Source organism: Triturus cristatus, chromosome 5_1 (genome assembly GCF_964204655.1).
Source record: "Triturus cristatus chromosome 5_1, aTriCri1.1, whole genome shotgun sequence".
NCBI classification, from domain to species: domain Eukaryota; kingdom Metazoa; phylum Chordata; class Amphibia; order Caudata; family Salamandridae; genus Triturus; species Triturus cristatus.
This window is the reverse complement of record NC_140587.1, coordinates 494,714,785-494,738,558: the sequence shown is the minus strand read 5'-3', so window position 1 is coordinate 494,738,558 and position 23,774 is coordinate 494,714,785. Positions and strand designations below refer to the sequence as shown.

The 23,774-nt window shown below is 41.8% G+C and overlaps 1 protein-coding gene across 7 annotated transcripts in view; it reads left to right on the top strand.

Annotated features, from left to right (window-relative positions):
• RALYL (RALY RNA binding protein like) overlaps positions 1-23,774 on the top strand; it is a 1,712,955-nt gene that overhangs the window by 1,628,179 nt on the left and 61,002 nt on the right. For all 7 annotated transcript variants that reach the window (XM_085605346.1, XM_085605349.1, XM_085605348.1 and 4 more), the window contains one exon: positions 23,586-23,749. In XM_085605346.1, coding sequence (XP_085461472.1) covers positions 23,586-23,749 — 164 coding nt within the window. The remainder of the gene's footprint in view (positions 1-23,585; positions 23,750-23,774) is intronic.

The following is a 23,774-nucleotide window of genomic DNA, read 5'->3' as shown; positions in this document are numbered from 1 at the left end:
TCATTAAAGAACCATGTATTGAGGAAAAAGGTGTATTCTAATGATTCAGGTTCACAGGAGCACCCTGAGTCAAAAAACAGAACAAGATGCAATAGTTGCTTTAATAGCTTTAGCAGATTTGTCTGGTTTGAATTTAAACTTACATTTACGATCCAATAATGGATCATGCATTTCATTAAAATCCACTGTAAAAATATTAGCATTTGAGAAGGAAGCTAGTTTTTCTTGAATAATATTCCAAAAGGAGGGATCTGAATTTACTGAACAATATACATTAATAAATGAGAGAGTAATCTGGTCCAATTTAACCATAACCAATACCCAACGACAGTCATTGTCACATTCTTGAGAAAGTACAACCAGTTTTAGTGATTTATGGAATAAAATAGAAACTCCACATTTCCTCCTAACAGCTGGAAAAAAACAATATGTCTCACCCAATGTCTTTTTAATTTTTGAAATTCATCTACAGTGCAATGAGTTTCTTGCAATAAAAGCAACTTGAGCATTAAGTTTCGAAAGATGAGGCAGTACCTTTTGATAAGATTCCACAATGCAACTTTAAATATTGGGTAAAGGAAATAAACAAGGAACACCAGTACATGACAATCTGTAAAAACAATTTAAAAAAATCATAGGTGAGAACCAATAAAAAATAAGTAGAACCATTAAGCATATAAAATGAGAAAAATATATGAGTTTGAAATGGAAATGCTTTAAAGGGAGACTAAAGTAGGAATTAAAAACTAATAGGGGAGGTAAAAGTATAAAACAAAAATCATTATATTAGCAATTCAAGGGACAGAACCCAGACCTGAAGAAAGAGAGAAAAAAGGCACACACAACCTGAAATAGCAGCACCACAAGATGGCCGGTCATTGAGGCATATATAATGCAATCCAAAGAAAATTCAGCCTCAGGAAATATGGTATAAAAGTCATGAACTTGCTGGTAAAGTGTCCATTGTAGATTAGGAAAGGCCACAAAGATATTCTTTCAATGAAGCAGGATCATCAAAGTATTTGATATTGCCATTGTGAGTAATTTTATAGATGTGTGATGCAATATCAAATGTTCAATTGCCTAATCAAGGGACGTTTGGCCAGAAACTCCTCATTCTTACTGTTAGTAGCAGTAGATAGATCCAGAGAAATGTATTAGTTTTGGCCAGACCACAATAGTTTCTTCTGTTTTACAGATTTAATTACTTGCAATAAATCATTATATTCCAGAAATAATATAATGACCCCCCCCCCCCCCCCCCCTTGGTTTAGTTGAATCAGATTTAGGGCCAAGACACCGATCTCTCTCTGGATTTTGGATGAGTAGCCTAAGGGAAGTCCAATAGATCAAGAAGAAATTACTTCAAAAAGGATATCATATCACCATTTTACCCTTCCTTCTTGTAGACCAGAAAGATGGAGATTGTCATAGCAAATACAGTTTTCTAAATCTTGAGTGTGCCTTTGAAGGTTGACAGTGTTGTGCTCCATCCTGGTGATTTTTGTTGAGATGACTTTTAATTGCCCTATTTGAATCTCCAACTCTGTGATTCTATTCTCCATAAACACCCAACAGTCTTCGATTTGCTGAAGTTTATTAGTAGCAATCATAAATGGTTGTAATGCTCTAATTTAATCTAAAACAGTATCAAAAAACGGAATATTAGATGATGAAATAGGAGAAGGAGGATCATTATTAAGTCTCTTTTGTTTGGTAGCAGAGGAAGATTGAGACTTCATATTTAAATTGGATTCCAACACCATTTTACTAGATACTGGCTTAGAATAAGGATTTTTTTCTCGTAATAAGTCCTGCCAATCAAAACACACAGAAAAATGATTTATGGCACTGCAAGGAGGAGAGTCATTGGCGAAGAGCTTCCATCAAAAGAGCATTTGTTCAGACCTAAAATGCCCACTGTCAAAGTGTAAATATGTAACTCATAAGAAAGGCACCAACTTTGTTGGACAAACCACATAGGACCAAGCAAACGTCAGCATTCAAAATAGGTATTCGATTGAATGTGATGAAGTGGGAGAAGATGGCTCTTTAGCTTGGTTCTTCAAAGGAAGAAAAATGCCTCACTAAGAACAAACAAAATGGCGGCTGGGATACATCCTCATCAAAACCATCTGAAATCCTGCATAAAGTTAGCTAGAAACTTACCCGATGGTGATGAAGCAGGGGCGTCGTCATCCCCACTTTAGCAGCCTAAGCGGGATGGGTGCCACTGAGCAGTTCTGATTAATATTTAAAGTTTAACTTTTTGTTTATAGCTCATTTTGCTTTTATCAGAGACTGCTAGTCTCTGAACTAAAGCTAATAAATACCACTGTAGGAGAGTAGTATGAATGCTTTTGGGGTGGGTGAATAAAAGGTACAAGAGAACCTGGAAGGAAGGAAGAGAAAGAGGGATGAGAGATGGAGGGATGGATGTAGAATGGATGGGGAAATGAGTGGAGAGAATGATGGATGAAGAGAAGGAAGGATGATGGATGTTCCAAAGTGGCGCTAACAAATGCTCTGAGGGGGTCCCCTCCTATTTGGTTATGTGCCTTTTCCCCCTTACTAAGAGTGGCACTTACTACAGGAGTACTAAGCATTGAGTGATTTGCAGGTATTGAGAGGTGCAAACCTTTGAGTAGCGAGAGCAGCAACACCCAGAGTGGCAGGAAATATATTAACTGAGATAATACGTACACAAGATCATAAGTGTACATGTGCACCATTCACAGGCCACAAGTGAAGTGTGCATGTGTAGTTTGTGCAGTTTCAGACTGGGATGGGCACAATTCCTTGCAAATCATGTAATGTTGCAGTCAAACCAGGCAAAGACAGAAGGCCATATCAGCAGGGATAGCATGCCAAAGACATTGATGGGGAGCAATCATCATCTTCACCGTTTGGGTCTTTACCCACATAGACTAGAAAGCTGAGATGGGAGTACCCTATAGTATTCAGGGACTTGGGAATCAGGGAGCACAGGTTGTTTTTAACAATCCGCTGTACACATCTTTTAAGACTGATTCATAAATATTTAGGACCCTGGGGTACCTAGGCTTGGCATGCTGGCCTAGACTAGCTGTGGTTATAATGCATCGCATAGGAAGAGGTTCACACACCCCCAATTTATTTTGTAACCAGCAGTAGCGGCTGGTATCTGGGCACAGTGGCGGGTGAAGGGGGGAACCATGGACGGACAACAAAATAAATAAATAACTTACCTGCATCCATTGTCCGATCTGGCTCCGACACTCCGATCTGGCTCCGTACACTGCAGACACAGGCTCTCAGAATCCCCTGCGGCCAATCCTGACACTGCATGAAAGCAGCATCAGGATTGGCCTGAGCACCATGTATTTGCACTCCCATGTAGACTGGGAGCCTGTGCCTGCTCTCTCCAACCCAGCAATGCAGCTGGGGCTGGAGAGAGCTTCAGTGCGCATGATGGTTTGGCCGTCATGAGATGGTCGGCCAAACCGTCATGCGCAGTGATTACAGTGCAAAACACTTCTTCACCAGGCTGTCATCTCTGGCCCCGCCCCCAAGCCTCGTTTATGACAGCCAAAATTAAATGATAATAAACAAGTGTTTATAATAGTTTTATTTTACATTCTTTTTGCCTGCTGACAGGGGTGGGGGGTTTGACACTCCTCGGCCATAGCGGAGGAGCCGCCATTGGTAACCAGACAGGGTTCAAAAGACTCTACGCAACGATTCAGGGTCATTTACTGTTAATAGTAAGTTCACAGCGTAAAGGAAGGATTTAATCAGGGCATATGTCTTATTGATCCCAATAGACCTCCGTATGATGGCTGAAAGGGGCTCAAGAGCTAAGAGAAAGGAATGAGGGGACGGGGCATGGGTTGGAAACAGTTCAGAAATAAGTCTGCTAGATCAAATCCACTGGTGGCAGAGTACTCCAATGGGCCCTGTCACTATGGCCCAGAGGGAAGAGGAATACCCGGTCCCGTCTGGTGCAGGGTCTCCTGTGAATGCTTTGCATCTCATGATGTGGTCCCCGTTCCAGACACCAGAACACTGAGTCATGTTGTCAAATGTGATGACTCCCACCACAACAGGTGCAACAATGTGGCCTCAGTGGGTACTCAGTGTGTGCCCCCGTTTGGTGCAGCGTAGCTGCAAGGAAAGTCAGCAGGGTCTTTAAACCTAGTGCTTAATTTGAGCCGATGGTTGCAGGTGGAACCCACCAGCACAGTTTTTTGGGGTCTGACACTTGTTTTTAATCATTGGACTTTGTCTCTTAGCAAGAGAGAAAAGCAGCAAGGGGGATAAGAAGGAGTAAGAAAAGATAGGAAAACAGTGACAAAGGGAGAGAGCAGGGAGGAAAAAGAGCCTACTAGTGAGATTAAAGTGCTGGGAGAGTATGTTAGTGGAAGAAAGACGCATTAGGTGAAATACAGGCATAGCAATCAGCAACCCCAACATTCGGCTGCGCCTTATGTGGGCTTCTTTAAAAAGATCTGCCCCCTTCTTTTATTTACTTTTACAAATTAAGCATCGTATATCCCCCTTCCAAGAAGAATGTCAGGAGCATTATCAGGTACCCCAGCCTACCATAACAACCAAAGGCCTGCTTTACAACACATCAATTCAAATGTTAATTGATCAATGAGATTTCAAATCTTTTATGATTCCCTAGTGTATGTTTCTTATCACTCCTCATATAATTGTGTTGTATAAATTTAAAAGTGTAAAAAAAAACATCAAAGCACCAATTCTTCCCCAAACACAAACTTTGAAAAAAGGTGAATAAGAAAAAAGGGCACCTCACGGTAGTAACACCAAGGAGGGTTTTGCTGGTTGGTACTCACCAGTATACCCACTTATCATCGGTTGCTCTTATTCCATGTGAAAAACAAAGAAATAATAATATACTAATATATAATTTCAGTGTATAAAGATAGTGAATAAAATATATAATAATAATAGTGCCATGTGAATTTACATGTGTCCAATGAACCCCAGTGAGAACATAAAAGATTTTATTCTCACTATTTAAAAAGCGGTGGTGCTTACTAGCTTGTCGTAACTTTATTAAATACTGTAAGCTCCCACAGTAAAAATGGTTTCAATCAAACCATACCCAGTTCTACAGTGCCAACCTGTTTCGTTGCCGACTCTTCACGCAACTTCTTCAGGGCTGAGGGGTTCAAAACCACCTTCACAAATGGTGCACCTACAATCTCAGAGGGTTGTGAAGTCTCCTCATACCCGCAACCATCTTCAAAGTGGAACACGTATCTTCTATTCACGTGCCACTGGGGTGATTACCAAATCACTCATCCCCACTGCCGCGTCCCTCCGGCGTATGTGAAGTTTCCTCAGCCTACCAACCAAAGGAGAGCAGCAGCTCCCCTTTAAACCAGATCTTCTTGGTCTTCTCAATTATCTCTGCTTTGAACATTTTGGGAACCCTATCTTATATGGACTGGGCCAATTCCTAATAGAAGGCAGGTCTGGGTCAGGAACAAATCCCACCCATTCTCTTTAGGTCACTGTTTCCTTAACCTCACACTTTCCTTAAGTTTCTGTCCTGGGACCGTGTCTTCAGGTAGGCGCAAGAGGGTCACAAAAAGGTTGATGGGCTATGTTATCGGTGGGAACACCCTGAAGACAAAATTAAAACCTTCACAAACTGTGAAATAAACCACCTGGCACTATAAGGATATACATTTTCCACATTATAAGTTGGTGCAAAGCCTACATGAATAGTGGTAAGAACCTTGTGATGCAATGTGAGTTATGACATTGCTTGTGTGCTTCCCAGAGGAGTGTACTTCTGTGGATTAGGCTCCTTGCGCAACCCTGTGACTTTCGGCTGTGCTCCCCACAACCGGTTATATTGGCTCTTGCAACATGGGGTTGGGTCTTCTCCAGGCCACATAGAGGCCTGAACCCTGCTTCCTGTGCCTATTCTTTCTTGTTTTGCAACCTAGAGTAGATGATAAGCTTGATTTGCATTATCTCTCCCTACTCTTTCTGTAACCAAAATTTGCTGAATGTCATCAGCATAGATGTGTGTATGTTGTACGTCTCAAAACTAGTGTTACACATCGAAGAGTCTTGTGTAAAGGGCAAACCTTGTGCACACCACAAGGTAGGAGAACTCTTTCAGACACCAAGGCAAGGAGCTGAGTATGTGCTGACCAGTTCCATAGTTCCCGGCAGTTCATTGAGGGATCAATTAAGAACCTGCAGATTTCTCAGTCATGCTGCTTTGGTAGTAAGGCAGGGTGTGTGAGTGCAAAGTTGCCATGCTCTTTGTGATGGATTGTGCTGTAAAACTACATCCACATTTAGATAAACGAAACCAAAGCTAAAACTGACTGAAAAGAATTTGTTGTTTCTGCCTGCCAGGCAGAAAGATAATTGCATAGAGATTTCACTGATGCCTTACAATGCAGTGGCACATAAACGTTAAGACGTGTACAGTTTATTTTCTGCTCTTATCAATATCATTGTTATCTCTCTGTAGCTTAATAATGCAAAGAGTGTGAACAAAAGGAGCTCATTTTTCACAAGAAAGTTGTTTTCCTGAAATGTAAGCTCTTCTACGTTTCTCTTGCGGAAATCAATTCCTTTGATAAAATAATTATTTAACCTATTTTTTATGTTAGGCTAGCTACCATTTTTTTCAGCTCAGTAATTAGGTTTGCCCAGCTCAATGTTGCTCTTTTTTATCTATGCAAAAAATTCCATCAGCCGATCCAAACCCCCAAGATTTTCTGTAGTCTGATCTCTTGGATTTTGACTGCTGGAGTATTATTTCTGTCTCAGATTTCATATGTTGTGTATAACTGTAACGTCCCTTTTCTCCAGCACAGCTTGTTCATTACATGGCTGTGGGGTGGAGACTATTGAAGAAACCTATACTGTGAGATAATTGTTCATGTCCTGCCCTTCATGGTCACCTGCATAGTTATAATCCGATTTACTAAGATTTTGTACGAGGGATTTAGTTTTTGAATTTATAAAGCCACATAAGCCCCATATCCGTGGCTTTGCACAACTTTGTACAAAAAAACAGTAATGCCTTGCTTTGCCACACATCAGAGAGGCATAACATGGGTGGAGCATTCCTGGGCATCCAATCATCCGATTTGATGCAAACCCAGATTTACTAAAGTCTGTAAACATTTGGTTCTGCCATAAATGGTGCGCCTACTCGAGGCTGGTGTTATTACCTCTTCTGCAGCACACATCCAAAGAGGGAAATGCTTCTAGGGATAGTTTTATCCTGCCCACAGCGCATGCACCCTTACACCATTTTTTGTGTGTGCATATTTATATAGCGCAAACTCGACCTGAAGGTATTGGAGCGCTTTACATGAGCACCGTATTTACATTACACATTCAGGCACGGGAAGATTAAGTGATTTGCCCAGAATCACAGGATGTGGACACGACCCCGAGGCGTGAACCCTGGTTTCCAGCACCAAAGTCGGCAGTCTCAGAATGACAGGATGTGGTCGCGACCCCGAAGCTCGAACCCTGGTTTCCAGCACCAAAGTCGGCAGTCTAGCCGACGGACCACATCCCCTCCCCAATGGCGCAAGGGGGCCTGTGTTGGTGCTAAGCAGACACCAGTCCAGAAGTTCTATTTAATCCTTATACTGTTGCATTCGAATGGTGGAGTTGGTACCCTTCGACTGCAACAATAGAAGGATTAAATAGAAGTTCTGGGAGGAATGGTTTTATATTCTTTAACAGAGAGAGCTGGCCCCAGGCTCCTTGTTTTCCTTGGTGGTTTGTATCTTGAGAGTGGAATTGGTGTCCAGTGTCAATTCAAGTGACTTGGGGGTGGGTGAGTGGGTGTCAAAGCTGTTCAAGTTCACACCGTTGCGACAGGTGCCACAACTGGACACTTTATCTTTTGGCATTCAAAGGGTTCATGTTGCAATAATTGGATTGAACATTAGACTCAAAGTCTGGTGTCATTAGCTCAATTCCTTGCACCCTGCAGTGACTACCATTACAAACATGGATCGGATTTAAATGCCTAGCTGGGACTCGTGACTAACCTTTCTCCCACAACCTGTACTGAGATCTAACAAACATGAGGTTGCACATAGTTAGTTAAAAAAATGAATCACAAAAACCCCTGCTGTGCCAGATATTTACTGATTCCCAGGAAGCCCTTAGAAGGCAGTCCTGAGTCCTGGAGTGCACCCAAGCGTAGACCTTAGGTGAACTTGCTCACTCTGTCAGTGCCACAGAAGCCGTGCCAGCAGGATGCTCAGTTCAGTTCCAAATCTGGGTTGGGGAGCACTAAGGCACATCTGAGACTCTGTCCTGCACCTTCCGTTGTGTAGATGCTCACAGCGAATGTCACCACCTGCAGATCAGAGCATTATTTTTGTTGATGCTGAGCACTGCCCTGTGTGCACTTGCTACCCATATGGATGTATACACAGGAGACGGGGTGATTCTAAGTGCAAACCCTGCATGGGCAAGCAAGGCTGCTCTTATTGTGTGTACATCCAAACCGTACTCTAGCCTGTGAGAGGCTTTGTGAGGGGGGATGAAGTCTACCCATGCTTAGAACTGCAGGAACCCTCACACGTTAACAAGACCTGTTCCCCGGAACATACCATTCAAGTGACTTGTGCACTTATATCTCTGTTGTCCCATGCTTGGCCTTCCCTTGTGTATGTGTCCGCATTTGCTGGTCAGTACTAATCAATAGGTACTCCTTGAGTAAAGTGACATCCTGCCATCCTGTTGTGGTTTGGATGACAGAATAATTCAGCACAAGTATAGCTTTGCAGTTAGCCATAATGCACCTTAAATAATGCCTTGTGACCCTTAGCAGGAACACAAGTTCCATGCTTGCTTTGACGTTCAGTTGAGATGGATTGTGAATGTTAAGAGGTATGGTCCATATATTCCTGTCTTGAGTTGCAATAAGCAAGTGTAGTGGAAGTGCCTGGCTTCCTTCTGGGATCCCCTCTGAGATTAATAAATAAGGGCCACATAAATTTTAGATGGATTGAGAGGTTTGAGTGAGCACTAGTGAAACATCCAATATGTTCACAGTGTGTTGGCTTTTTACTTTGACTTATTGTATCTCTTAATATTTATATGGTGGTATTTTGTATAGAACATTATCTTATCATGAATAATATTAATAAAAAGAGTCTAAAATAATTTCAGTACGTTCCTAGGGCTGCAGTTAAGGTTCCCTATCCAAGGGGGTATTGGTATTCCTCTTCCAAAGGAAGACCTTGGAAATGGTACAATTTTCCCTAAAAGTTTTAAAGGCAGTTCAAACAATGTGTGTCTGCAGAGTGCAGGAACACTTGTACAGTACTAGCCTTCATAGCAACCTAGAACACGCTATATGCAAGGCAGGACTCAAGGCTTCTTCCCAGCGGCGGCTGATGCCAACAAAATGTGGTAGGGCAGCACGGGGGGAAATAATAAACATTTTTATGTTGATATGTAGAGCGCACTATTCACCGATAGGGAATCCAGGTGCCTTAAATATCACCTCAACACTGATGTTATGGATGAGGTCTTTATATATGGAGCATAATATTTGTCTTTATGGAAGTGTTAGTTAATGATGTGAAGTTGTATGTATCTGTCATAGGCATCAATATGTTGAGGCTGCAGCAATGCCTTTAGTGAATTTTGTATGTATTTCACAGGTTACAAGTTTGCAAGATTGTCATGCGTGTTGCTCTGGAGACTCGGGTGCAACTCGCAGTGTTTATAGCTCAACTAGTTAAGCACATTATACAAACATCTACAAGTGTGAGACCTGCAGAATTAATGTATCAATGCTTATAAAGGTGGTCAAATAAGTAAACAATTTACAAGGACACAATTCTGCACATTGTTATTTGAGTGGGAATCTATTTATGTGGTGCAACGATCATGGGAAAAAAGACCTCCTAATTCCCTAAAGTGAATAAACTCACATGAACATTTGCAAGAGAATGATCAGCACCCACTTATTTCGGAACATGAATCAATTTATAAAAACATTGTTTCCGTCAGATAAAATCCAAAGAATTTCATTGAGACATGTATCAAGTTTTTGGGATAATCTTTTATTCCTATTTTTCTTTATTTCTTTCACGATGTAGCCAACGCGTTTCGTCCCTTCGTGGGACTTCTTCAGGGCTCAGCTGCGTAATATCTCGTCTTCAATATTCAACATCATCAAATTCTCGTTCTGTTATCTTAAAAGATGTTTAGTAGATCCAATATGTCCAGGTAAGACTATTCCTTTTTCCCCCCAAATGTTTCAGGCCTATGTTGGCTTCCGCATCTGGGATCAGTAGTCAAGCGCCCATCCACCCGCCCCCCCTCGAGTGATCTCTGGAAATGGTATCAAACGTTTAGAAGCACTTCTATTCTTTAGAGGGAAAAGTAGGGAATTCTCAAACTTGGGCTAACATACGACCCCACTGGTGACGCCCACATAGCACAACTGTATGCAGAGGCCTCCCCAGGGCTTCATTTGCCTCACCTGAGCCTGCAGGATAGTTCTTTGGTGTCCCTGAATGGCCAGGAGGTGATCACCAGAGCTATGACCTAAGGCCTCGTACTTCCCGAATCGACCTCAGTATATAAAACATTAAATACTCACCTGCCGCTGCCTCCTGCTGCCTCGGTGCTTCTCTTCTCCCAGCAGTCCATGGGCCGCAATGCACAGGCTCTCAGACTACCCACCAATCCAGACGCTGCTCTCATACTGGTAATGCCATTAACCAGCATGAGAGAAGCGCCGGGATTGGTCTGAGCGGGCTGGTTTGACACTCACTCAGGGACAGGGAGCATGTGCCTCTTCTCCACCTAGCTGTCCAACACAGCTCGGGTTGGAGAAATCGAAGTGTGCATGCCAGTTTTGCCTGCCTAAGACAGACGGCCACACTGGCATGCGTACTTGCATCGCCCACTCTGTGCTGCTGTCCGTAGAGAATAGCCCCTCCCTGCCCTAGACTCGTCCCGGACTCAACATAATCAGTGAAAAATAAAATTGTTTTATTATAATTAAATTTTTCCTCTGCTGACTCTCAGCAGTGGGACAACACTCCTCCGCCATGATGGAGGAGCCGCTGCTGCTTCTTCCAAGTGGTGAACAGGTAACCACCCTGTGCCTGTCTCATAGCGGGGCATTTCATTATGCTACACTGCAAAGTTTGTATTGAAAAACAGCCTACAGCCACTTTAAAGTTTATCCTGGAGCAATTTATTTAGTAAATACACATTGTATCCGGAAAAAGGATCAAATAAAAAAAAAACACTACTCTCCACAAGCCTGTTTTGTATAGGAGAGACCTCTGAAACTTGGCTGATATTCATAAAACACTCAAAATATGTATTGATTTGGTTCCCTTTTAGATAACGTCGGTATTTGTTCCATGTGAGGATTTTTTTACACTAGAAATATAATATTCTCTATCTTCAATAATAAGCTAGCTCTTTGCTACATGCTAAGGCATCATAGTTCTTTATCAACAGCAAGATATGCTTGGTAAACTATTTTCAAAGGAAAAACTCGGCAGAATTCCCAGTGTTCCGATAATACACATTCGAGAAGAAGGTCCCCACCAAGTCACTTACACCCTTTTACTTGAAACGGGTGCCCAGTAGATTCAATTCCTACTAATTTCATATGAATAATATTTAGGAGTAATCTTTTACATACTCTTCTTATATGCCTTTGTGAATCGGCCCCAATGTGTCTGCCTCAAATAGATGTATTTTATTTATTGAAGAAATAGATTATTGCATAGCCTCTTGGAGCCCTACTCTTTTCTTTATTTATTCTTGTATTTATAGTGGGATGATCAGCCATTGACCATACTAATTGGGCAGCTACCCATACAGATGTGGCTAATATTTCTCAAACTGAAGAAATTCTTTTGGCACTTGTGCTGTGAATTTCAGAGTAAGACTTCAACCTAATTGGGCATTTGTTCGCTACTGGAAAAATACCACTTTTTCCATATTTGGCAATATTAAAAAAAAAATCAATATCAGAGGGGTTTGTATTTTCTAGAATTGAAGTAATCAGTGCAATAGCACCCAAGCTTTTAAATGGAGACCCATTCAAAGTCACTTCATTCGCAAATAATGTAATTAGCTTTATGTTACATCTAGAGATGGCTGTTGCTACAATTTGTGATGGAGCATCACGTCCTCTAAACTCTAAAATAACACCTTTTTTTGGCATTTAAGTTAGTGTAGCCTGCATTTTCACTATCAAAATCATTTTCCATAATATGATGTTTGCTTTCCATCAGCAGTTTACCACATCTTTTAGTCTGTGTTCCATTGAGCTGTCCTTGTTTAATGATTATTTATTTATTAGCACAGAACAGTGCACGTATTTCAACAAGAGGTGCTAGACATAGCAATAGAACACAATACGTTTTAGAAGTTCTGGATCGCATAGAAACGGGAGGTAGATAAGACGGATGATGAACAAAACAAGACTGTACATAAAGTTATAATTTGTACTTATAAACAAATGTGCTGTGATAGTTTAGTGTCTGTGTTAGTTAAGAAGATTATTGTAAGGTGAGATGTTCTATAAGAACAATTTTAAATTATTCAGCAGAGTGATTGAGCAAATTTCACCAGGAAACAAGTCCTAGTGTAGTGGGTACAGTAACTCAAAAGAACAGAATCTAGGTGTTGCTCATGGAGGTTCCAGAATACCGCAAGGGTCATGATGCATGTAGACATTAATTCAGGTACTTCAAAACCATTTGAGGTACCCAACGGTCATGGCTGTTGCAGATAGACTTTACAGGGACCATTCAATACAAGTTACCAAATGGGCTGTGTACATGTACCTAGGGGCCTAATATCACTAAGTGTCGACAAAGGTCTGCCCTGAATTGATTGGCAGCAAGCACATCTGCAGTTGCCACGCTTGGATCCTATGTTTTCGTCCTGAAGAATGCTATGGAATTGAATGGGTCATCAGGCAGTAACATGTTGACAGAGTGTGTGGTGAAGGGTACTAATTCCCCTTATTCCCACCTTGGGTTTTAATACCAAGTAGTATTCCATGTAAATATACAGGTCATTTTGGCATATCACATTGGTTTTTAATCATTAAATTTCATGGGTCCTTTCGTAGTTAAAAGTGCCTCCCTGATTTCAGGTGTAGGCTTGATCCTCAACAAGCCGGGTTTTGAAGATTATGGGGAGTCCTATGATGAAGCACGACACCTGGTGGTATGTGAGGCCATCCTGTCACATTTTTGTGTATGCCCAGATGTAGATTGTTATGAGGTAGAGCATTGATTGATATACAGGAATACATTTAAATCTCGGGTGGTTTTGTTGTATTAAAATTGCTGTGACCGGAGACCTTTTCACCCTTGAAGCCCAATAGCCTCTGGTTCTCTACAATGGACAGTTTACAGGGTGTTTGGAAGTTGAACCTTATTCCAGTCGCAGATGTCCACCATTACACACAACACATCTTCACCACAGATTTTTTTAATATAAATCCTTTCTGACAATCTAAACTGTGTAGAACCATGTACTTATAGCACCTAAATAACAGTGGCAACCAAGAGCATTATTGTTTACCTTGTATTCATGCCTAGCCAAATGATGACAGTGTGTACCCAAGCGCATCAAATGCTTGGGGCAGTGATGGCAGGAGTAGGTACGTAGCAAACACTGCAAAAATACCAAAACAATCATCGCGTTGTTCACTTCTGAGTAATGTTTGGGTAAGTGTATGTTTTGTTTCTTTAATGCATTAAAGCTCTCTAAAGGCTCTCCTGCGACGGTAACTATGTAATCAAAAAGACGTTGCCCAGGGCGTTAAGGCACCACACTAAAAGATCTGTGTGTGTACCTGAAAGCCAGCAGTCCTGGTATGAACACAGAGCTTCCCATTGTGCTGAAATCAATAGAACAAGATCCCTTGAGCTGGTTAAACACCCGTTATTTACAGTAAAATCCCCCAGTCTGTGCAAGTTGTTATCCAGGAAATCTGTTGTGCACTCTGAGGGAGGCTGTGCTTAACGGTAGAGAGAGGTATCCACGAATACCACTGAGCTCCAAGTTGTGACACAGACCCACAAGGGAAACGGCGTTTACAACGCATGCTTTAGATCGCATGCCATTACTAATCGGTCGCTACAACGACCGCGTTGTTACAACGCGAACCATTACATCGCAAGTCGTTACAACGACTTTCTGTAGGAGGCAGAAGGTGTTGGATTTACAATACAACACCTTCCCTGCTATTGCACAAACTGGATTAGCAATAGTAAATTATACTATTCCTAAATCCAGCGCGCCCCCTATAGCAAGTCGTTGTAACGACTTGCGATGTAATGGTTCGCGTTGTAACAATGCGGTTATTGTAACGACCGCGTTGTAATGGCATGCGATCTAAAGCATGCGTTGTAACAACAAATATTCACACACAATGACCAAAGCTGTGCTACAAAGCCAGGCCAGTACTTCTTACTCTTTGGGTGAGGTGTTGGACGGATTGGTTTACGCTCTCCGTTCAGATTACTTGTGTTGTAACATCTTCATTTGACGTGTAAACAGGTTGGTCCAAATTAGATATGTTAAAATGCGTGCGACGCCGGGCTTTGTTGGGATTTCTGTTTACTCTCTTGATGAAAGGACGAGAAACCTGCTCTCATACCCCACCGGATACTATTTTTTCGACCGCTTGTGCTTGGCATTAGTAGTATGAACCGTTCCCATGGTAAAGGACTTCTGCGCCAGATAACAGGCACTGACCCTTTCAGTAACATTGTAGGTTTGAAAGGACTTCATCTTCCACAAAGCTCATCGGGTCCACCCATCGGAGCACGGTTCCACTTCTCAAACATTTTGCGCGTTTATGAATATAACATGGAGGATCGGAGTGCAACGAGCTGCACTCATCAAGGCGCACTCTCAGCTCACCTCCGTGCGACAACATCGCACATATATTTATAGAACGTATCATTTTCCAAGCATATGCTGCTTTCTGCTGAAAGGGCGATTAACTAGCAATTAAAGCACTAATTTCAGAAAATATAATTGCGGTCTCATCCAATGCGCTAAATGACAAGGATGCTGATAGCAGAGCAACCGAGTAATTTAGCATGTAGAATAAAAACATCAAAGCTGTCAATGGCAAATCATCGCTTAAGTGGTTTTGACTTGTTTAAAATTAAACAAAGTACATCATTAGAACATGAAATTTATGCCACGGGACGAATTTCTTTTCCAGGTCTTGACTGTTGAAATTTGTGAAAACTGTGCGTATTTGACGTCAATGAGTTCTCTTTCATTTCCCTCTTTTCTGCCACCACACGCCTTTAGTTGATAAACTGTTAGAGTGCAGGTGGAGAGGCAACCGGCTTACTAAAACTGCATTCACACAAATCTCGCCTGTGGCACCCGCAGCCACCCAGCCACTTTAGCTGATGGGTTTCATTAGGCCTTATTATACGATGTGTCACACCGGTGTCCACGTCAAAGTATGTCTAATTGCTGTTTCCAGATGACTCAAAAGGCAATCAATGGTCTGCACGTGTCATAAACACCTTACCACGCAAGCATGTTGTGTATTTCATGACCCATGAGCGTTTGGAGAAGAACATTACTAGTATTTGTCCACCCACCACAACCTTCTTTCCCTGCCCCCCACTCGCAACACACATCACTTGGTTGGGAATTTTTAAATTGCAATCCCAGCTATAAAGCAATGGGACACTTTGTAATGGTTTTTGGTAAGAGCTTCATTGGTTCAAACCACATCCACAGCTGGCCAGAACTACCGCCATCCCTAAAAGTCACAAAACCAGTCTTTCAAGTGTCCAGATAACATTCAATTCCTTCTGTAAAATACCACACTTCTTCCCTTTGCACAAATGAAGCCCTTTGAACAAACAAAATACAAACAAAACACAACAAAATAAAAAATTACATCTAAATGCAAGGATGGCCCCAACAATCCAAGCATGGCCTCATATACATAACAGTGATTCAAACACACATCACTGGCTTCAGTTCCAAAGCTCACAATTAGTCCCACAGTTGAGAAGGCATCCAGTGTGTTCTCAGACATTTTCTTCAAACACCAAATTCTGGTGGGAACCACACCTCTGACATCCCGAGACTGTTTCAGAGGAATAACGTTCCTGAGTTCTTGGTTTTGCCACCCTCTGATGTCCTTGGGCACCTTATCACCTGACTCAAAATCCAGATCTTATTATTATTAGTTTTGATTGCATATTTAAACAATTCAACCACTTTCATGAGATGGGAAAATCTGGCTCATGGCACACTCTGTATGGGTAATCTTACTTTGACCCAATCTCACACCCTACTAATGTGGTTCTTACAAAAAGCTTGGAATTATACATATGCTTTCTATCACCCTACCTTCTCACCTCATTCTTCGTCCATAAATCCTTTCAGGAAACACTTGACCGCAACATCAAACCTCGAGAAATCAACATGTTAAGACTCCTTCCTCTCAATAAGTCAAACGGAGAGCACCCATTTATAGAAAGCAGACAATTTTTTCAACAATTCATCCTTCCTAGGAAGTCCATTGTCCCTTGGCTGTGGCGATTTGAATTTCCATCTATATGGTCTTCTTAAAACAGTCAACCACCCCATTAATTTAAGGGTCATACAATGTACTATTTGTGTGCATCCCTCCAAGTGCAGATAGATCTCCTCCACATCCTTTGAGCAACACTGGACCCCATTGTCAGATAGCAGTGATTTAGACAAACCCTACCTTTGGAAAACTTCTTCCAGCAATTTAATTACAACGTTTGTGCTTGTGTCACTCACACACTTAACGTATGGCCATTTAAAAAAAAAAATACAAATAGATAAAGGGTGGCATGTTCCCCAGGTAATTCACCAACCAAGTCAATTTTACCCTCTTTCCAATCCAAGTCAAGAACATATTTTTCTTGCATGGGTGGGTTACTTGTTCTCAATACCTACTCAGTATTGCACAATTCTGTACATTCTTGTAACTCCATCTCAACCATCATATCAAATCTGGATCACCAAGAATCCTGTTGTATTTATTCCTCAGCTTTGACTATGACTAGATGATCCGCATGCCCCAGTTTCACAATTTTGTTCCTCAGAGAACTGGGCAGAATCAGTGGCATAATGAAAGTTTAAGGGGCAATGTATACGGAGGCGCCCCCGCTCCGGATTTAATCCGGAGGCTCCGTCCTGAGTACTGTGCTGAGGGGCCCCCTGCAGCTCGGGCCCCCTCCCCCCGCACTGCGGGGCATGCGGGGGCCTGTGTAACGCCCCTGGGCATAATGATTGTGGTTCCACAAAGCAGAAGGCAATGTCTTACACAAAGCTCATCTCTCGCATTCTGAAATGGTCTCAAACCATCACTCTTTTCCTTCCACTTATCCCATCCACAAGCCAATTTCGACACAACCTATTTTAGACCAACATCACCATCCAGTTCTCTTCTCCACACATCCTTACTCACTACTGCTTGAGTGATCACGCATACACTCAAACTTTTCATCATCCTAAACAAATTATTAATCAATCCCTAGTTCTACGTGCACCTATATAAATAGAGAATCAGCTGCACATTTGTGTACTTCAGGAATATACTCACCTGAAAACGAAACTCTTTGAGAACAATAATCAAACTCTAATTCTAGATGAGACCATGTTCGAACTTTTAGATGTAAAGATCTCAAGCAAAGGCTGATGCGTTCTTTCAGTAAAAATTCTTGAACTTTTATAGGGCCCAGTGTACCCCAAGAGCCTCTCGTCCAATGACACAATAATTGGACTAAGTCATCTTCAATGTCCTTGAAGCAAATGCGATAGTGACCTCCCATTCCACTAATTCCTGCATCAGAACTGCACCAAGGATAAGGGGCAACACTTAACGCAATGGCTTCTCTTCCCACATCTTTTGTACACATCCCTTTGCGCAGGGCACTCCTTGTCAGTAGCCATATACGCTTGCTGCAGGCAACTGTATTAGTCTTAACTCTTTGCAGTTGAAATAGGTTGTATCTATACTCTTCGGTTAACACCGAGCATTGAAAGTCGCAGTAACTTGAACTTGTCACATACTCTTTCTTCACTTTCTCATTCACTCTGCGCCATTTTATCCAATTGAGATCACTCTAAAATCATACTGGCCGTAGGCCAAGTTTTTTCAAACAATTTTCTAAATTATTAAAACAACATGCCTCCCATTGTTCTAATTCTGGTAGAACAACCAACACCTCCTGTCCCTCAACACCCTGGTAATGCACCAGCAAAGTCAGCTTCTTATACACAGTGATATGTTTTGCACACACATGGGTGTATTTAAAAAAAACCTTACTCCATTTTGCCCATTTGAGTAGAAGCTCCTGTGTGCGACAGAACATGGGGAATGCCGAAACACCCTGCATTCTTTGCTCCCACAATAATTACCTCTGTATTTCAGGAGCCCCACAAGGAGGTCTTTGCTCAATTCCAAGTCAATTGGCAATCGATGCAAAGACAGCTTGTAGTGCCAGACAGAATGTCATATCAGAAGCACAACTTCACAATTCCAAACTTGGTACGGTTTCCACAGTACCTCCTGCTCATAAGTTCCCAGAGTACTTTGGGCTCAGAGTGATGTGCCCGTCATTGCATTTTTAAGCCACAAGGACAACACTTCGATAGCAAAAATGTTTAAAAATTGCCAACCACTGTGACTTCCCAACCGTCAATGATGAATGGGTGCTCCTCCTGCACCATAGAAGCTAACTTATTGTATTATCCGTCCTTCATAGCAATACTACGTTAAACGCAAGAGCTTCCCAGTTAGCTACTGTGGCTGAAAAGCACGAGAATTGTAGTTTATGCTACATTGTCATGAGCACATTTATTACATCCCACCTCCACAAAATGGCACAATGATGTTGCGTTTTGAGGAGTCATTTGAGCACATTACATGCTCAGATGGCAAAATGTTGGCATGACACATTGTGGAATGCACAGCACATGCATACCCCCGGTAACTTCACTCTCTCCACCATCATCTTTATTTTCACAGTCAGATAACTGGAACCTACCTCTGCTACCAGAACATGCGTCAGGCAAGGCCCTACTCCACACAGACACTTCTTGCATTTGAGCTTACATAAATATGAACCTTTTCCAGGTGTATAAATTCTTCCTCTTGCACACCAGTCACCCCCAATGCAGCCATCCATGCCAGTCCTTGCTGTTCGTGTTTTGGGTCAGGGTACGTCACCAGTGTAATGAAGTTCAAGTGGCCTTGACAATGGTTTTTGGTCAGAGCTTTATTAATCCAGACCCTGTCCACTGCGGCCCAGAACAACTGTTAACCCTGCAAGTCCCAGAACTAGAAGTTCTGGAGTCCAGGCAGCATCCACTTCTTCTGCTAGACAGGACGGAAGGGTATACAGACATCAAAAGAGAAATTTCCAGCTGGGATCCATCATCCGGTGGTTACACGTGGTTGAGATCTTTCTTGAAGAGCAGGTCTTCAGTTCTTTTTGTGAAGAGCAAAAGTGATGGAGATTGCCAGACATGAGTGGAGAGAGCGTTCAAAATCGTAGAGGAGAGGATTTTTTGCAAGAGAACACCCTCTCCTGTATTTCCTTCGCTTATGCCTGATAAGGTTGCATCTGTGAGTGTTATGTAGCCAACCCAACATATTTAATCTTGCTTGCCACGTGTGGAATTGTACAAAAAGGAGAGATGTCAAGCCAGTTAGACTGAATACCTTCACACTGTTCACTGCCAGATACCATCCCAATAAACCTGAGCACAGGCAAAACCCTTTATTACTGATGCAGATATTTTTCACATTTTGAATGCCAGCAGAAACGAGAAATAGAAGGAAAAAAACTGAATACCTGACTAAAAAAAGGAAAAACATAGAAAGCATAGCTCAAAGATCAGTTCATCTTTGAAGGCTTGAAAATCATCATCAAGATTTTGTAAGACTCTAAAACACCCTACAAAACATGGCCGAAACCTGTATGGGTTAGAAAGTGATCTATCAAGCATACAAACATAAATTGTAAGGAGGCAATCAGGTTAAAAGCCTAGCGACAGCCACCAATACTGCTAGCCATGATAGGTTTCCCATGATATTGCAGTACTATTAGTTCATTTGAAAAACAGAGATGGTTTCTAGTTCAACTACACAAAATGTTCCAGTGCACTTCATGACTGAGTAGAACATTGTTGTCTGAGTTTGGATTATTTCACTGACAGTGTAGCTGGAAATGTGTCCCGTTCATTAAGGTGTTGTAATCTGATGAAGGTTAGGGTGGAGTCCAAGATCACCCCAGGAATTTAGGCCTGTTCCTAGACCAGCTGGGTGAAGCTATACTGAGCAGATGAGGATTGGTTTGTCCATGGTATTGCCAACCTATGGCTTCAGACGGCCAATATTTACAATTTGGGAAAAACATAAATCTGAATGGCTAGACTCATGCTTAATATTGTACACATAAATCCCTCATCACTCCGTGTGGGAAGAGTATTTTAAGGCCACTGGTAATCTGGTTTCATTAGGAAGAGATCAAGATTTTTGCCAACCACAGGAGAACACCACCAATGTAGGTGTTTAACTCTTGGATGCTGGCTCTCACTGAACGTGAACAGCCCAAGCAGCATGACGCGCTGAGCTCCTCTCCCAAGACTTTCCAAATATGAACTGGGAGTGACTTTAACTAAACTTATTGGCAGCAAATCATTAAGCGCAATTTATACAGCTGACCCTGCCTTTCAAGTTAACACACACGTGATATTCTCACGCTCGTACCTTCAGCGAATTAATCTGGGTGAACTCGTCTACCCTCAGCTGTTTTCTGAAGCCCTCAATTGCTCTTCCTTGCCCTACAAATAATTGCATCAATTCAGCTTGCTCACCCGTTATATGTCCTGATGATGATCTCGAACAGTTGAGATCGAAACGCCGTTGACCCTTTACAACAAAACTCTTCCTATTCTATGAAGTTGCTTGAGGAGGTTTACACTATTGTTGTCAATGCAATGCCGTTATTTTAAACTTCACCATCACTCTGCACGTCACGCCTCTTTCACTTATTGTGTGAGCACCTGAATTCTATTGTTGTGGAAATAAATGTTTCACATGAACTGACTTATGTCCCTATGTACATTATTAATTGTTTTGCTCCTTTAAAATAATTAATCTTCAACTCTCTAACCATAAGTGCTCTCCTTAGAATCACTTTATTATTGGACCTTTTGGCCACACCCGAACCATTGTTTTTTTACCGCATCCCAATAAACTTGAGCACAGGCAAAACCCTTTATTACTGATGCAGATATTTTTCACATTTTGAATGCCAGCAGAAACGACAAATAGAAAAAAAACTGAATTCCTGACTAAAAAAATGAAAACATAGAAACCATATCTCAAAGATCAGTTCTTCTTTGAAGGCTTGAACATCATCATCAAGATTTTATAAGACTCTAAAACACCCTACAAAACATGGCCGAAACCTGTTTGGGTTAGAAAGTGACCTATCAAGCATTCAAACATAATTTGTAAAGAGGCAATCAGGTTAAAAGCCTAGCGACAACCACCAATACTGCTAGCCATGATAGGTTTCCCATGATATTGCAGTACTATTAGTTCATTTGAAAAACAGAGATGGTTTCTAGTTCAACTACACAAAATGTTCCAGTGCACTTCATGACTGAGTAGAACATTGTTGTCTGAGTTTGGATTATTTCACTGACAGTGCAGCTGGAAATGTGTCCCGTTCATTAAGGTGTTGTAATCAGATGAAGGTTAGGGTGGAGTCCAAGATCACCCCAGGAATTCGGGCCTGTTCCTAGACCAGCTGGGGGAAGCTATACTGAGCAGATGAGGATTGGTTTGTCCATGGTATTGCCAACCCATGACTTCAGACGGCCAATATTTACAATTTGGGAAAAACATAAATCTGAATGGTTAGACTCATGCTTAATATTGTGCACATGAATCCCTCATCACTCCGTGTGGGAAGAGTATTTTAAGGCCACTGGTAATCTGGTTTCATTAGGAAGAGATCAAGATTTTTGCCAACCACAGGAGAACACCACCAATGTAGGTGTTTAACTCTTGGACGCTGGCAATGTTTATTTCTGGACAGGCATTGATTAGACCGGTTTCCAGAGTCTCCATATTAGGCTACTTGAATTGTTAGATCAAATACTATGTACGACTTCAGCCCTGGCCATCTTCCCTGATGCTAATCAGGCAAAGTTTTCTGCTAAATTGGCTGCAAAGGAGCTGGGGGCTGGGATCCCCCGTTTCGTTGGAGCCGTGTGCTATACTACAAATTATGGGGTTTACTTTGTTATTTGTTTCTGCAAATGCTGCCAGCACAGATCCCGCTAATGGATGTGCTATGGTCACAAAGTTTAAAACTTCCACTCAAAATTGAACAAGTATCAAAAAAAATGGTTATCAAATTTTTGTTAGGATATGATCATGTCCTTACATGCTCTAAGGAATCCCAGAGGCATACTATGTTGAGGAGCGGTGGTCACTTCCTGTCATTGAGTCCTGGGTTCACACAAGAAAGATTCCTGTAGACCGCACTGGACCCCACTGTGTAGGTAGATTTTGGCATGATTCCTAAAGGTTTGAAAAAGTAGAGCATTTTCTCACAACAGTTTCACCGGTATGTTCGGAGCAAATGTACGATTTTTCAGAGGCAAAATTGCATTTGCTCTTGTAAACGTTTTTTTTTTTTTACTTTCTGTTCATGAGAAAATATTTTTTTTCCTTAGTGGAACCACCCTCCATCCTCATCGGTCTCTCCTCCACATTCCTACTCTAAAAATGTATTTACTCCTGCCCTTGACCTGAGTAAATGTAGGAGCACTGTCCTTTTTCACTGAGTGAAAACTACCTGCAAAAGTGAGCTTCTAAGTGTTCATCAACTTTTACGGTTGGATCCCCCCAGGGCAAGCCCCCTCCTATAGCTATTGCGCTGCAAGCAAATGTCATTTGCAAGTAAATACACAGAAATTAACTGAATCCGGAATGGGATTTACCACGGAAATTATGTTTTTTTTCCTCACCTAATTTGTAATGCAAAACAATTTGCATCGGGCTCTTTCCTAAGAATGTGCATGCATTAACTGTGACTTTTAAAATACAGCTACCCTAATGCATTAGGGCCAAACGTTCTAGTAATAAACAGGTTTAACGAGTGCTGCTGTTATTAGTTTAACTTTCTACAATTAATTAAATCATAGCTTATCAGACCATTAATTTATTTCTGTGCAGAAAAAATATCTTGATACCACTACTAAGGGATTTGGGAATATAAAACAAATTGTCAAGCAAAACAGGAAGTGGTAAAAGCATGCCTTAAATAGGATAAGGAGGGAAACTGGCAAATTGTTGCCAATATGTAAATTACTTTGTTCATTATGTTTAAAGAAAAGTATAAACCTACAATGTATTTGTCCATATTTAACAGTTGTTTTATTCCCCAAAGAGTTCACTTGGAGTCTGCAGCCTAATGGTGATAAATGAAAGAAGCGAGATGTGGGGAGATAACGGCCATGTGCTCTCCTTGCAGGCGCTCACAAGAAGCAGATCGAACACCACCTGCAGCTGCTGCAAGAGGAGTACGCCTCCGAGCACGCGGACAACTCCACAGAAGAAGCCGGGGACGGAGGAACCATCGCCGACGGCGAGGACGGCCTGGATGAGGACTTCGACGACGAGGGCAGCAACGAGCCGGTGAGGGCCACACTCACACAGCATC